Below are 15,000 nucleotides of genomic sequence, written 5' to 3'. Positions count from 1 at the left end.
ATCCTTACAGTATTTACTTCACACAGGTAGTAATTCACACAGGTAATACTCATTGTTTGTATATCTACAAGCTGAGTTGACGTCACGACTAAAAGCGCACGAGCGGAGTCGCAAGAAAGAAAACGGTTGAGAACCTCCGTGTTAAGAGAGAATAATAGGCTTTTTATACGATGCAGAATCTGGTTACAGTTACATGATTTCATATGAAAAGGGACTGAGACTGTACAATGGATACAGATTCCTCACTAATTCATCAAGATCATATAGTTTTCGAATGTCAATTATTGCTAGATCCTATAACGTTGATGGATTAAGATCAGGTTGACAAATCGAGAAGATAACTGACAGAAAGATGATTTGATATATAGTCATGAACATCAGTTGATACATTGACAAAGGATAGAGAAATGACAAATAATAAATGTAGACTTTGTTGTAAAACGAACAATGAACCAAAATCTAATCAGAAAAATGTCTTCACTGCCAAATTGGAAAAAGTAAACATGTTTTACACAAAACAAATAAATATTGACAAACATTCTGAAAAGAATTTACATACCCCTTTCCCCTGCTGCATGATGTACTGTACACACTATCCCATCACACTTCTACCCCCCCCCCCCCCGGCTACCACCACTACCACCTTGAACCTAACACACTTGGCTATCCTGACTGAAACACCTGCTCTCGTTACACACCTGTCCACCTGCACTGCTTCCAACCACATGGTCATTCACTCTGTGTGAGTTGGTGTGTGTGTGTGTTCTTTTTCACTCTTGTTTTCTTGACGGTGAGTAGACAGAGAAAGAGGAAAATACAAGGAAAAGGGAAAGGAAGAATACATATAGCCAAAGAGGCAGTGTTTGGCAGACAGAGGTACAGAAAGGAAGTTTAGGATCAAAGACTTCCAAAGACTCATCAGGTGAGAAACAATCGAGCCTAGTGTAAGAGACGGGACTGTCAAGATATGAAAATAAGCTAAAAAGGAAAAGGAAATCGTGGTATAAGTTAATCAAACCCCGAAAAAATCTACTAAAATCTGCGTAAGTAATATATTAGATTTTTTTTATATACACAAATATATATGCACACACACACATACAAACATATATATATATATATATATATATATATATATATGTATATATATACATATATATATGCATATATATACAAATATATATATGTATATATTTATACATCTCTCTCTCTCTCTCTCTCTCTATATATATATATATATATATATATATATATATATGCCACATCAGACGAAACAGAACTCGAAGAGATCTTGGCAGGTGTGTGCATTCATCAACCTTTTAAATATTTGAAGCTGAAAGGCTCACCGATATTATGGCATTTTTTACACACACGCGCGCGTGTGTGTTTGTGTGTGTGTGTGTGTGGCGAGTTTCCACGTACATTTTTGTGTCTTTGATGTCGGAAACCAATGAATTATCTAAAAACCATCCACAGTTTTATATTACCTCAAGAAAGAAATATTAACAACGTAACCACAGAAAGCGCCACGTTATAACACTTTCACAAAATAGTAAATTTAATTCGATGACAAATTCGTCCGAAGTTTCAGCTGCTCATACTCACCAGGTGGCGAACCCACATCGTTAATGTGCATGATTAATTGACATGAACAAGTTAAGTTCAACCAATGGTGGTAACGATCAATAAAAAATATATGGTCACCCAATTTCCTCTAAAAGTGGGATAGATTCGATAGCAGTTCAGTATAAATCTTGGGATCCGATACCACTTTCACCTTTTATTTACTTGATTAAACGTAAATTTTTGTTCTCAGATCTGACTGAGCTCCGGTGAACATGTTGCTTCGGTTTCACCCCCTGGCCTCCCTCGCCCCCCTCTTCCTGCTGGCAGCGCTGAAGATGGCTGCTTCCCATGAACAAAATCCTATCGATGAGTTCATGGCCCATGGTCACCAAGAACAGGGGCACCAAGAGCAACAGCAGCACATTGAAGGTCAAGTTCAACAGCAACATTCTGAACATCATCAGGAACAGCAGCAGCATTTTGAACAACAGGTACAGCAAGAACAAATGCATCAACAACAAGCACAGCAAGAACAACAGGTACAACAAGAACAACATCAACAGCAGGTACAGCAAGAACAGCAACATCAACAGCAGGTACAACAAGAACAACAACAGCATTCTGAGGGGCAAGTTCAGCAGCAACAGCATCTTGAACAACAGGTTCATCATCAAGAGCCACCACAGCAACAGCACGTTGAAGAACAGAAGCATCACCAGCTGCCTGAAGAACACGGTCATCAGCACCAGGACTTTGATGGGCAAGTAGAACACCAAAATAACGAAGAACAAAAACACGACCCAGACTCTCATATTGTAGAACACGGTCATCAGCACCAGGACTTTGATGGGCAAGTAGAACACCAAAATAACGAAGAACAAAAACACGACCCAGACTCTCATACTGTAGACCCCACACACCATTCCTCACAACCCGAAGAACATGTTCAATTCGCTGTCCATACCCACCCTCCCGAGGAACCAACAGAGCAACAGCAAGGGCAGCGCGTTCGCATGTACCTTAAACCGTAAGTTGTGATCAGGGCTGCAGGGAAAGGTAGAAAGGAGTATAATTTGTCTTTCCTTTTTGTAATCTACGTGATAATGGCAGGAGTAGAGGATGTTGGAGTTGTTCTTGCTGTTGCTAAGGTTGGTGAAACTGCAGAAGTTGTTTCCCCAACCAAGAATATTACAACAGGCATCAGTATTGATTTATTTACGTATTATTTTGTATTTATCTTTTATCTTATTTTATTTTTTCTCTCAATATCATCATCACATGCGCTCTATTACTTTCAACCCTTTTCCCTAACCACCTTCACTATTGCCATCTATAATCTTTAGCACGATTCCTATAAACACCGTAATTAACACCATCGTGCCCAGGGTCGTCGGTTGCCCCCAAGTCTCTTTTTGCCCCCTCATACAAAGCACAGTAGACTGCTACAGCAACTGCCCCCTCTCCAGGCCCCCAGTTGATGCCCCTGGTTATCATCGACCTTTATATATCTTAATACTGTATGTTTATATACAGTAATACTAAATTTACTTCTTAACCAAAAAGTTCAAGATCAGATGTTTGCTTCTACACATGTATGTATTGTGATCACATCACTATCACCAGTACCACGATACTCACTCTTTTTTTCCAGAAGACTGTACTGCAATTAGTGGTAGTAGAACTACAACAGCAAGATATGAATAAATATATATATATTATCCGTGAATACCAGAAAAATGCTATCTATAGAAATTTAAAATACACCATAACATTCAGTCAATATAAACTTATCATTAATCCAATAAGATTTTGTTTGTAGTCTATTGACTATCATTCATCGTGCCCCCCGCAAAAAAAAAAAAAAAATGTGCTCACGTCGCTCACCTACACCCCCGCCCCCTAACAAAAGCTGAGGGGGACCACTTCCTTACGTCACCTTTCTTGACACCCTTTTGACACCTTGCTTGACTTCTTTCCCTCCACCGTCACAACAGAGACAGACTCCTGGACGAACACCTGGCCGAGATGCCTCATCTGGACCCCAGAAACATGTCGCCGTCGGAGAAGCAGTACCACCTGTTCCTGGCGCACGACTACAATCAGGACCTGCACCTTGATGGGGTGGAAATCATGCAGTCGATTTTCCATGGTAAGAGGGGTGCGTCCGGAATGGAAAGAGAGAGAGAGAGAGAGAGAGAGAGAGAGAGAGAGAGAGAGAGAGAGAGAGAGAGAGAGAGAGAGAGAGAGCGAGAGAGAGAGAGAGAGAGAGAGAGAGAGAGAGAGAGAGAGAGAGAGAGAGAGAGAGAGAGAGAGAGAGAGAGAGGCAAACTGACAGAATGAGAGTGAACTTGAGAGAAAAAAAAATAATAATCTCTTCAAATCATACTAGTATATATGCAAAGGGGACATACACACACACACACACACACCCATACCCGCACACACACCCACACCCACCCACACACACACACCCACCCACACACACACACACACACACCCACACACACACCCACACACACACCCACCCACACCCACACACACACCCACACCCACACACACACACACACACAATCAATCAAACAAACAAACACATCTTACTTCCAATTCCACTTCCCTGTCTCACTCCTCATTTCCCCCCCCCCCCTCCCCTTCCCCCCCTCCGCGAAACCCGCAGATGACTCGACCGAACTCTACGCTGACGAGGTGCTGGCCCAGAAGATCGACTACCTCCTGGACCACTTCGACCGCGATCGAGACGGCAAGCTCTCGTTCCCCGAATTCATGATGTCGGACGCGAGATTCACCGCCGTGTAGTTGCTGTCATGGCTTATTGTCATTATCTGCGATCTGTTTTTTTTATTATTATTATTGTTCAATTGTTTATTTATTTATCATAAGTGTCATTGTTATTGTTATTGTTATTATGATTGTTCTTATTATGCTTGCTGTTCTTATGTCGTGAGGAACTAGAGCCGCCAGGCCCCTGCCTGGCGGCTTGCCATGAGGGACCCTCGTAGGTGGAAACAAAAGGTGGATGCGGCTATGCGCCCCTGCCGGCGTTAGCCCCAAAATGATGATGATGATGATGATGTTCTATTGATTGTTCTTATTATTGTTATTATTATTGATAATGATATCATCAATATTATTATCATTATCGTTGTTGTTATTATTATTATTAATATTATTATTATTGTTATTATTATTGCTATTATTATTATTGTTATTATTATTATAATTATCATTATTATCATTATTATCATTATTATTATTACTATTATCATTATTATTATCATGTTCATTATTCTTTTCATTATTATAATTTTAATTTTCATTACTACCATTATGAAAGGAGAAAACACACTACCGTGTTGATACTATACCATTACTACCATTCTTGTTATAATGATAATGATTACCAGTGTTATTATTATTACTACCATTGTTGTTTCGTTCCAATGTCAGGTAGGTTGATAAAGTCGTTCTTTGTTTGCGTTCCAAGCGAAAGACTCAATGTTTGTGCTTAATTTGTACAAAAATAAAATGCTGCTGAAATTCGAGTTTTACTTTCAAGACCTTTTATGGAAGTAATGATGACAAACCGTAGGGTTTCGAGGAGGAGGGTGAGATTGCTGTAGCTGATCATAATTTAGTTGATTTTATTTGCACGAGGAATTCCGAAGGAACATCAACAGCAATAATAACAATAATAATTTCTTCTCAAGTAACATATGTGTTGGTAAAATCCAGAAGAATTCCAGTCTTTAAGTGGTAAAAACGACAAAATAAAGACCAATTCAAAATGTATAAAAGACTGACAAAACAGCAACATATCCATTATGATCAAGTGCTACTCGGTGATATAGTAAGTACACTCACGATCACCGATGGAATCACCTTTTGACATGTACGCCAAAAAGAGAATTTATTCGTCGATGGACAATATATTCAATGCCTTGTCACACTGTATAGTTTTGTGTAATGGATTTTTCTGGATTTTTAACGGTGTGGTAGAGGTCTTTCATAGTATATAGCTTACTCAGTACTCATCTGCATTTGTTTGTCGTTAAAAGTCACTGTATACCGCCTCTGCCGCCTCTACCCCGTTTCCTCTCTGTCCCTGTTGCTCCGGATATTACCTACTGTCCTGCCATACCCAAGGTCTAAATAAGTTTAGACCTTAATCCAGTCTATACGTATGTCTAGATATAAACAGATTTTCGAAATATACAGCAACGTAATATAATCAGCCTTTTTAAAAAATACATCTATCGAAACGCTTATATTGCTCGTATACTTATGCATACAATCATGCAGCAATTTGCGCAAAAATAAAATATTTCAAGATGAGCTAAAATGAGATCACCCAAATGTATTATTGTGATTTTTTAGCAGTCATATCGCCTGATTTGCTGTATCCTTGAAAGAAATGGTTAATTGTTAATGGTTAAAATTAATAAATGTGCTATACATCAAAGTTATATAACACTATGGTAAAGTGCAGTGGCGAAAAGAGTTACGATTTAATGATTGGGATAAAGTGAATAGGAGTTAATGATTAGGATAAAGGGTGTAAGAAGTTAAGAGTTTGAACAGTACAGTACAGTATGATAGTGGAAAGGGATAAGAGGGGGATGTGATGGGGAATAGTACAAGGTAAAGGTTGTTAGAAAGGGAAGAAGTTAGAGGAGCAGGGCAACTGGATCACATGGAGGATATTTTATGCATCTGCCTGCCCATTGCCGGGAATCCCAAAGTGGGTTGGGTATCCCACAAAAATTGACAGATTTGTGTTTTAAGGCTAAACGGAATAGTTTGGTCCTGAATTTCGCGGGCAAGGTTGACTGGCAGAAAGGGGGGGGGGGGGTCTGATACTGGTGTATCAGGTAAAACAGATGGAGCAGATACGGGAGGTAGGTATGAGCCAAGGCGGGTATGTATAAGAAAAGGGTAGGGGTCGGAAGTGAGGAAAGGGTGAATGGGAGAGAAGTGCCTCCATGCGGACAGAGAAAGGAGTAGGTAGGTGTGGAGAGGAGGTAATGGTAGGAAAAAGGGATCCACAAAGGAAAGAAATAGTACAATATCATACTTTACGTATAAGACCAATATGTCAACTTTGGTCTTATCCGCTTATCCGTCAAATCCGCTTGACTTATAATTTTATTATAAAGCTAATGTTCAAAGCAACGATAATCATTTGAATTATGAATAGCAGTAATAGCACAAAATAGTTACAGTTCCGTATAATATGTAGATCAGTGACCCCGATTATTTCCCATATTCTCCTGAAGAAAACTGTTCCTTCGAAAACGTGGAGTTATAAAGGAATACTGTGGTAAAATCTTGTTTAGACTATTCCGGTGGATCTCAAAGCGTATTTATCGATGTGTCAGTAATATATTAGTGTCTGTTATCTGATATCATTTGAACATTCGTTGACATGTATAACTTGTAGGTCATTAACAGTAAGTTATATTTTTTTCCTTCTTTGTAGTTTAAACATGTTATTTTATTTTATTTGTTATATTGAATTATTTGCCAACTATTGAGTTATATCTCGAGTACGAAGTCATTTGATATATTAGCTTGCAAGTTCTTTGCCTCCCAACTAAAATTATTGGATTTTATCTTTATTCCAATTCTCGTTTACAATCTGCTTCAACTTCTATTCTCCGTGATTTTTTATTCGTCATTGCTTTAATGGTTAAAAGCAAAATAAATGTGATAGGCATCTAAGATCATGTAGCACTATAGTAAATGGTAGTGAAACGTGGTTGAGTTAGTAATTAGCTTTCAAAGCTGGGCAAAGGAATTGACGAGTGAATGGGTTAAGGTCGGGTAAGGTAATGTAAAAGGGTTAGATCAAGTGAAGGATGTATACGCGTTTGAGGAAGAACAGGTTGTCAAAGCAGAAAGTGTGAGATTCTGTAAGGATGTCTGATAAGTTGGGTGGACGAGACTTAAAGGGAGTGGAGGATTGATATCGGCAGTCACTTGAGTCTGGAGGGAGCGAGAGTTGTGGAATTTGAAGGTGGATGAGGGGTTTCAGTGTTAGTTTGGGACTCGAGAAGATAGTTTTGAATATCTTCAAGAGTTTCTGTAATGGAGTTGGTTGGGGAGTTTTGTGAGACAAAGGTTTTCTTGTGAGGGGGGGAAGAGAAGTCTGGTGTCTGAAGAGTAGGGGCAAAGGAAGGTGGTGATTGTGGGGTAGGGGAAGAGGGGGTGGAACGTTTAGTCTGTCTGTTTCGGGAACTGCGAGGAGGGAGAGGGGAAGGTGTTGGGCCTGTAGTAGAGATTGAAGCGTCTGGATTTAGGATGGCAAAAGAATTTGAGGAAGGTAGGAGGTACAAGAGGGGAAGTTAGATGGAGGAGGGAGCTTGGGAGGTAGGGGGAGTGGCAGAGTGAGCGACATTAGTGGAGTAAGGAGTAAGAGAAAATCCTCGTCGACGTGCTTCTTGTCAGGCTTCATGTAGAGTGAGTTTTGTAGAGGTGGGGGTAGTTGAAGGACGGGGGCGTGTAGAAGAGGGAGTAGTGTTGAGGGAGGTTGTGTTATGGGGAGGTGGACAATAAGGTTGTAAGGTAGTAATAAGGGAGGGTGGTGTAGTTGATGAAGAAGGTTGTGGGGATAGAGGTGTTGAACTTGAGCATGTTGGGAGAGTAGAAATGTCTCTTGGGGGTTGAGTGTTGATTATGGTGGAAACTGTACTAGTAGGCATTGAGGAGGGGGTAGTTGTTGCAGTGTTCAGAGCCGTGGTCAAAGAAGAGCCTGGGGTCAGGGAATCAGGAGAGTTTGAATTGGCCATTTGATGAAGGGGCAAGCCTCATTGTCCCTATTAATGGTATAAAATCTTCATTGTTGGCCATGGTAAGCCTGGAGTATGTTGGGGAGAAAAACTGTCCACCCCTCAGGGTCCCGTTGAGGGGTAAGGGCTAGACAACTAAATCAGGGGAATACCGTGCCCAGGGCTCCCTCAGGTTGTTCAGGACTGGCACAAAGTCAGCCTTTCATCCTTTCAGCACGGCTCTCACACCTTAGGAAGTGGATAGTAGAAGGGGTTGGTGAAGGAACAGAAACGAAAAAGTTGGAGGTGAATAAAAGACCATGCAAAATTAGTTGAGTCGAGGGCTGAGTCCCAATGTTGGGGAGTTCCCCATCATTGGGTCCCAGTCTCCACCTCCAAACCCCCCCCACGACAACAACGGGCAAGGGACTGGGAGGGTGTCATTGTTTAAATTCTGGTAGAGATAGTGATTAATAATTATCATTATTGTCTTGCCATAAATACACTCACAGGCAATATGTTAAAAAGAAAAAGACACTAATAATAATAATAATTATAATAGCAAAGATTATCATCGTTCCCAGTGAAATGGTAATATTTACAGTAATGAATGAAGACTACTGAATGACCATTATATGAATATGAAAAGCAAGGAATCACAATCATTATAATTGATATTTTGATACCACTATTATCAATATAATAATCAAAATATTAATGGTGATGGTAAATATCAATCAGTCATCAATATTTTCCACTGCCATAATCCCCATAACACAAGAAGGTAAATAAAATGCCACAACTTTGCTATGAAAGCACTGTATTGTCAAAATAAACAAGCACACCTTCGACACAAACCTCATCTTTGGCAACTCTCAACTTGCTGACCTGCTACACTATTATCAGACAAGAGACTACCAAGTTCAATGGTAAACATCCACATATCTAAAAATTCAAACTCTCGGCGAGATGCATAACCTTTTTCTTCTTTAAATCTACAGAAACATGGGTCAAAGTCTGGGGTTTGGTTGAATCGCAGGTTCTTCCAGTTTTGTCACAGTGGAGAGACTTTTAGGCAGAGGGAGGGATGGGGGAAGAAAGCAAGGTTTGTATTAAACTTGAAACTTTATCCTTGCTTCTGAATGATGGGATGATACAATTCTTTTTTCCTTTTGTCTTTTATTGATGTTTTCTTTTTCAATTCAACCATTACACCTCTCCACAGTACAATCCAATGCATGAAATCACTTTGTTAAATATACACTTGAATGCATAGTCCTCTTAAGCTGAATTAAGAATATCACTTGAATACATACTGAAAGTTCATAATCTGATCAAAGCAAAAAGAGAAAAAAATATTCTAATGATAATATCAGATAATCATAACAGCTTGTACGACCTTTTCAAATTAAGACTATTTCATGTTGACTGAGAAATGGTTAAATACAAGTGACAAAAATAGAATTACAAATATTATTTATGAAGTACATAACCTCTAGGAACACTTTTTTTTCTTTCTTTTTTAATGTATAAAACATCCATATTTCTAAAGGCTATGAAATAATGTACTTCGACTTCTCATTTACGGCCTTGCTACGCACAAGAATATTACGACATTTAACACATATAAGAAATGAAAAAAGAAGTGACATGTGTACTACCATGCACAAAATTTCAAATAGATACACATCACAGGACCAACATATGAGACATTACATGGCTCTGTTCAACAGGTGTTTTGAAGCAGTGAAACCTGACTTGATTGAATCCACTTGTCAACAAGTAATACTTTTTCTAATTTTCCTACTGCTGAGTTTTCAACAATAACAATTACCTTTTCTTTGAATTTTAAGATTTTCATCTCTATATTGCACAATATTTGGCAAATGTGCCACTACACGCATTTAGAGCATGAAGAACATATTCCTTATCTTGAGTCCACTTCAGCAGCTAGGTTGTGACTTGAGGAATCTCAATTCAACCAATCTTTTGTGCAAGCCACATCTTAATATCAAGTACTCATAAGGCAACCTTAAAATAAACTTGGAATAGACTTTTAGAACCTTTAACATGATCACTGGGAATAGAATATAAGGTAATGGCAGTCTGAGCCTTTGATACAATACAGAAAGGTATTTTATGTATCAATTCATAAATGTACTTTTAATAAACTACATAGTTTGATAACTTTTTAACAAAATAATTTTCATCTATCAAATAAAACATTTCTAAATGGAAAATGAAAAATTTATCCATGAAAATCAAAATCTGCTGACTCTTAATAACTATACAAATACTGTAAGCCACGAGAAATATTCTGTTCATCATGGATTTCAAGAGAATCATTCACACACTTTCACACATTCAAGTATACACATCCAAGCATACAATGTATATCTATTCTTTTAATGCCCAAGACATAAAACAATTAACTTGTGCAACATACACATGCCCCAAATTTGTACAGCAATTTCAAAATAGTTGGGAAAACATTGTCATTTTAACTTTAAATTGTAGCTGCATCAAAAGCAGAAACAGAGAAATAAAAATGTTTACAGTACACAAAATACAACTAAATTCCTTGTACATATTTCAACATTCCTAGATAATGTAAAAGTACAAAGCTGCATGTTGGATAGCCTCTTGACCAATGTGACTAACAAAATATATCAACATCAGTAAAACCTCACTAGAATATCTTACTCAACTATTTTCACCAAATCATGTTAGCTCTGATATAAAACACTTTGTTCTAGCTACAAAAAAAAAAAAAAAAATTGCAATTGGAAAATAATGAAAATATAAAAAAGGGGTAAACTCATCCTTAAAAAATTAGTCACATATATTTCATCTTCATATTTCATAACAAAGCTGCCACATCCTGGTGAGATTGTTCCAAACTGCCACTGCATTTTAGCTGCAACACCACCACAGGTTAGCATCAGCTGAATTCATGCTTAAAGAATTAAAAAAACATGAAACATTAAAGCAGGTAAGTGCACATGCTAGCCATTACAGATTGTAATGTCATGGAGAAACCCAACTACATACACAATCATATGTATATGAATTAATGGGAAAATATACAAATCCAAAATGTCTTTGTCCCTTTACCCTTTGACTGTAAAGAATATGCTCAATGCTTGTGACATGTGAACACATTCACTGCAAACTGAATAATTAACAAAACAATAAAGCTTAAGCAAAACAGACAACAGACTTCAAAGCATTCCAGGCAAACAAATGCAAACATCTACCTACTGGCCCCTTTCAGCACAACTCTATTTTCAGTTCCTCTAATATGAAATATATCCATATCTTCCTAACACTTAGGGATGGGGGTCAGAACTCTTCTAACTTCGTTCACAATTTAAACACTTGAGAGAACTGTAACAAAATTTTGTAAATTAACTGATAACAAAAGCAATGAAAAAAAGGAGAGATAAAAATGAAACTGAAGGAAAATAAATTGAGCAACCTCTGATTATTGATATAGCTCTAATAGACTCTCATAGACAGACTAAATATCATAGCTATCAAAATATCTACAGTTATTGTATATTATTATATCCTCTCTATACAGTGCCATATATCTTTGACAATAAAATATAATGATGCCTTTTAGAATTACTGCACAGCAAATCTTTGACATTAAGACTGGTGTAAGGGAAAGTATATATGCATGAATCACAGGATAAGAAAAATGGATTATTTACAAATGGTCACTACCAGATTATGATCTACACCTCCCTAATATCCACCATTTTTGTAATTTTACCAAAATTTCTTGTCATATCAGTAAGATGCACAGAGTATAACACATAAAACGTGCAAACATACGCTTAGTGAGTACCTATGTACTTCTGCATGTATGTATATATGGAAATATAAAAAAAGTAAAATAATAGGTGGAAAAAAACTAAATTACTAATAACTATAATAGTAGAAGGTGGGCTAGTTTTGTGCATGGATCTGCAAATCTAATGATCTGACTTAATAAAAGATACATTTTTCATACTTATTCAAACCAAGACCCATTCATTTGTGCTTAGTCGTAGAAAAGAATGTTCCAACCACATTCATAACAACCTCAAAAATAGCCACTCTGTTCCCTTTCATAAAGCCACCAAGTAAGTAATCAACTTTAATGAAAGAACGAAAATCAGAAAAAAAAAAAAAAATGAAAATGACATCAGGTGCTCCCTCCAGAACTATGCAAGTTGCAAGAAATCCTTCTGCAAGATCTGACACCTGGAGAAGTGACCTATAATGGTTTTCAGGCAACACCCCCCCCCAAACCGAAGCAAAACCCCTTTCTCAATTTGCTTTTGTATTCTTAGTTTCATGGCAGAGAAGCAGACTGACTTGAACGCAGCTAGCTTAAGATTTACGAACGGTTCACCTGACATTCCTTGATGTTTACTGAAAAAGAGTAGTTAACGTAGATATCTCACAATCCCCTATACTGGCATTTTCAAAACCTCTGTAGCACAATGCAAACTTGGTAATATATGGCACTCTGTTAACAGCATGAATTACCCAATCAGCATAATGTTTATCACTGGTAGAAAAAAACAATAATATTAACAATATCTCTAATAATAATAATAATATCAATAATAATATCAATAATAATATCAATAATAAAATTAATAATAACAATAATATCAATACTACTGCTAATAAAAATAATAATAACAATAATAAAACTAGTAGTAGCAGTAGTAATAATAATAATAATAATAATAATAATAATAATAATAATAATAATAATAATAATAATAATAATAATAATAATAATAGTAATAGTAATAATAGTAATAATAGTAATAATAATAATAATAATAATAATAATAATAATAATAATAATCATGATAATAATAATCATAATCATAATAATAACAACAATAATAATAACAATAATAATAACAATAATAATAACAATAATAAGAACAACAATAAGCATAATAATGACAATAATAACAATAAAAATATTAGCAAGGAGAATGAGAATAAGAAGAATAAGAATAACATTAAGAATTATTATTATTATTATTATTATTTCCATGATAAAAATAAAAACAATGACAATAGCAATCATCAAAATAATAACAATGACAATAATGAGCTTGACGATGAAAATAATAACAAAACAAATATAATAAAAATAATAATATTAACAATGAAGATGAAGATGAAGATGATGATGATGTATGAGTAACAAAAATGACAATAAATGGCTAGCAATGACTATAATAATAATAATAATAATAATAATAATAATAATAATAATAATAATAATAATAATAATAATAATAAAATAATAATGACAATGACATTAATAATGATAATGATAATAATAATAATAATAATAATAATAATAATAATAATGATAATTATAATGATAATAATAATGATAATAATAATGATAATAATAATAATAATAATAATATTAATAATAATAATAATAATAACAACAACAACAACCCCCACCACAATAATAATAAAAATAATGATTATAATCATAATAACAATGATTATAATAATGATAATAACAACAGTAATGACAATAATTATAACAATAATAGTAATATGATATGCATAAAAGTAATTGCCCAAAAAATGACCGTATTTGTTAGTGTATAAGACTTTCCCTAAAGGAAGTGTTCTAAATCATCACATACCAGAATCACTCAAGTTGAAGCTGAGCCCAGGCTTTGGAAACGTACAGTGCTTACTAGGTGGGTGGAGCTGCACTGTGCTAACGTGAACATCCAGTTTGTTTGCTATCCCAAGACAGTGGGATTTATTTCTGAACAGCAATATTTCTTTCATTTCAAAATCTTGCTTCTTTTTCTTTTGTTCTCTTTTTACAACATTCTTAAATTTGAAGGTACTGGACTATATGGAATTTTATGGAACTGCAAGATTTTTTCCAAGGAAGATCATTAATGTAATTTTCAATGCATGCATGATGCAACAAAATGCATCTTGCAAGCAAGAGCATCTTATATGCCAGTGAACAAAGTAAAAAACAGAATAATATCAACAATAATTAAATTAGTAATGCACTAGCTAGAACATGCACATAAACACATACAAACATTCTCTCACAAAACAAAAAGATACAAATACGAAAAGCCATTATTAACAACAGAAGAACTCCAATACATAACCATTTCAATAACAAAAATTTCAGGAAAGTCTATTTTATATCACAAAAGTAATATACAATGCTTTAACATAAAGTATATAGAAATAAAGAGAGAGATATACAATAATATCAAAGCTCTTCTTATAATCTTACAATGTATACCTTTGCAGAGTGAAAGGGCTAGAGCAACAATATGATGTTGTCAGTCTCAAAACCTTCAAAATTTGAGTACCAAATAGATATCAATTCATGTGGTTTGTGAATTTGTGTGCATGCATATGAATGTATTATCTGTGTTATCTAAACATATACAGGTGTATGCATAAACATATGTAACACACACACACACACACACACACACACACACACACACACACACACACACACACACACACACACACACACACACACACACACACACACACACACACAGACACACATATACTATATACTATATATGTATATATGTATGTATATATATATATATATATAAATATA

General features: G+C 35.8%; 2 protein-coding genes across 6 annotated transcripts in view; one reads left to right on the top strand and one right to left on the bottom strand.

The window, feature by feature from the left end:
- Positions 1-15,000, bottom strand: part of LOC125047667 (putative GPI-anchored protein pfl2) — a 47,293-nt gene that overhangs the window by 16,387 nt on the left and 15,906 nt on the right. The window lies entirely within an intron of this gene.
- Positions 727-4,517, top strand: LOC125047679 (putative cyclin-dependent serine/threonine-protein kinase DDB_G0272797/DDB_G0274007). 3 transcript variants are annotated; one of them, XM_047646058.1, is made up of 4 exons: positions 727-1,043; positions 1,817-2,326; positions 3,561-3,715; positions 4,241-4,517. In XM_047646058.1, the coding sequence occupies exons 2-4, from the start codon at positions 1,839-1,841 to the stop codon at positions 4,378-4,380; spliced, it is 783 nt and encodes a 260-aa protein (XP_047502014.1). In that variant the 5' UTR covers positions 727-1,043; positions 1,817-1,838; the 3' UTR covers positions 4,381-4,517. The 3 variants fall into 3 exon arrangements, with proteins under 3 accessions (XP_047502014.1, XP_047502004.1, XP_047501995.1); XM_047646048.1 differs by having other exon boundaries at positions 1,817-2,416; XM_047646039.1 differs by having other exon boundaries at positions 1,817-2,593.

This window comes from Penaeus chinensis, chromosome 4 (genome assembly GCF_019202785.1).
Source record: "Penaeus chinensis breed Huanghai No. 1 chromosome 4, ASM1920278v2, whole genome shotgun sequence".
Classification (NCBI taxonomy): Eukaryota; Metazoa; Arthropoda; class Malacostraca; order Decapoda; family Penaeidae; genus Penaeus; species Penaeus chinensis.
This window is presented reverse-complemented; position numbering and strand designations above follow the sequence as displayed.

Excerpts from the sequence above, each read along its gene's own strand:
- LOC125047679 (XM_047646039.1), top strand. The coding sequence starts at position 1,839 with ATGTTGCTTCGGTTTCACCCCCTGGCCTCCCTCGCCCCCCTCTTCCTG. Across the intron at positions 2,594-3,560 it reads GTTCGCATGTACCTTAAACC|AGACAGACTCCTGGACGAAC; the intron begins GTAAGTTGTGAT and ends CCGTCACAACAG. Across the intron at positions 3,716-4,240 it reads CATGCAGTCGATTTTCCATG|ATGACTCGACCGAACTCTAC; the intron begins GTAAGAGGGGTG and ends CGAAACCCGCAG.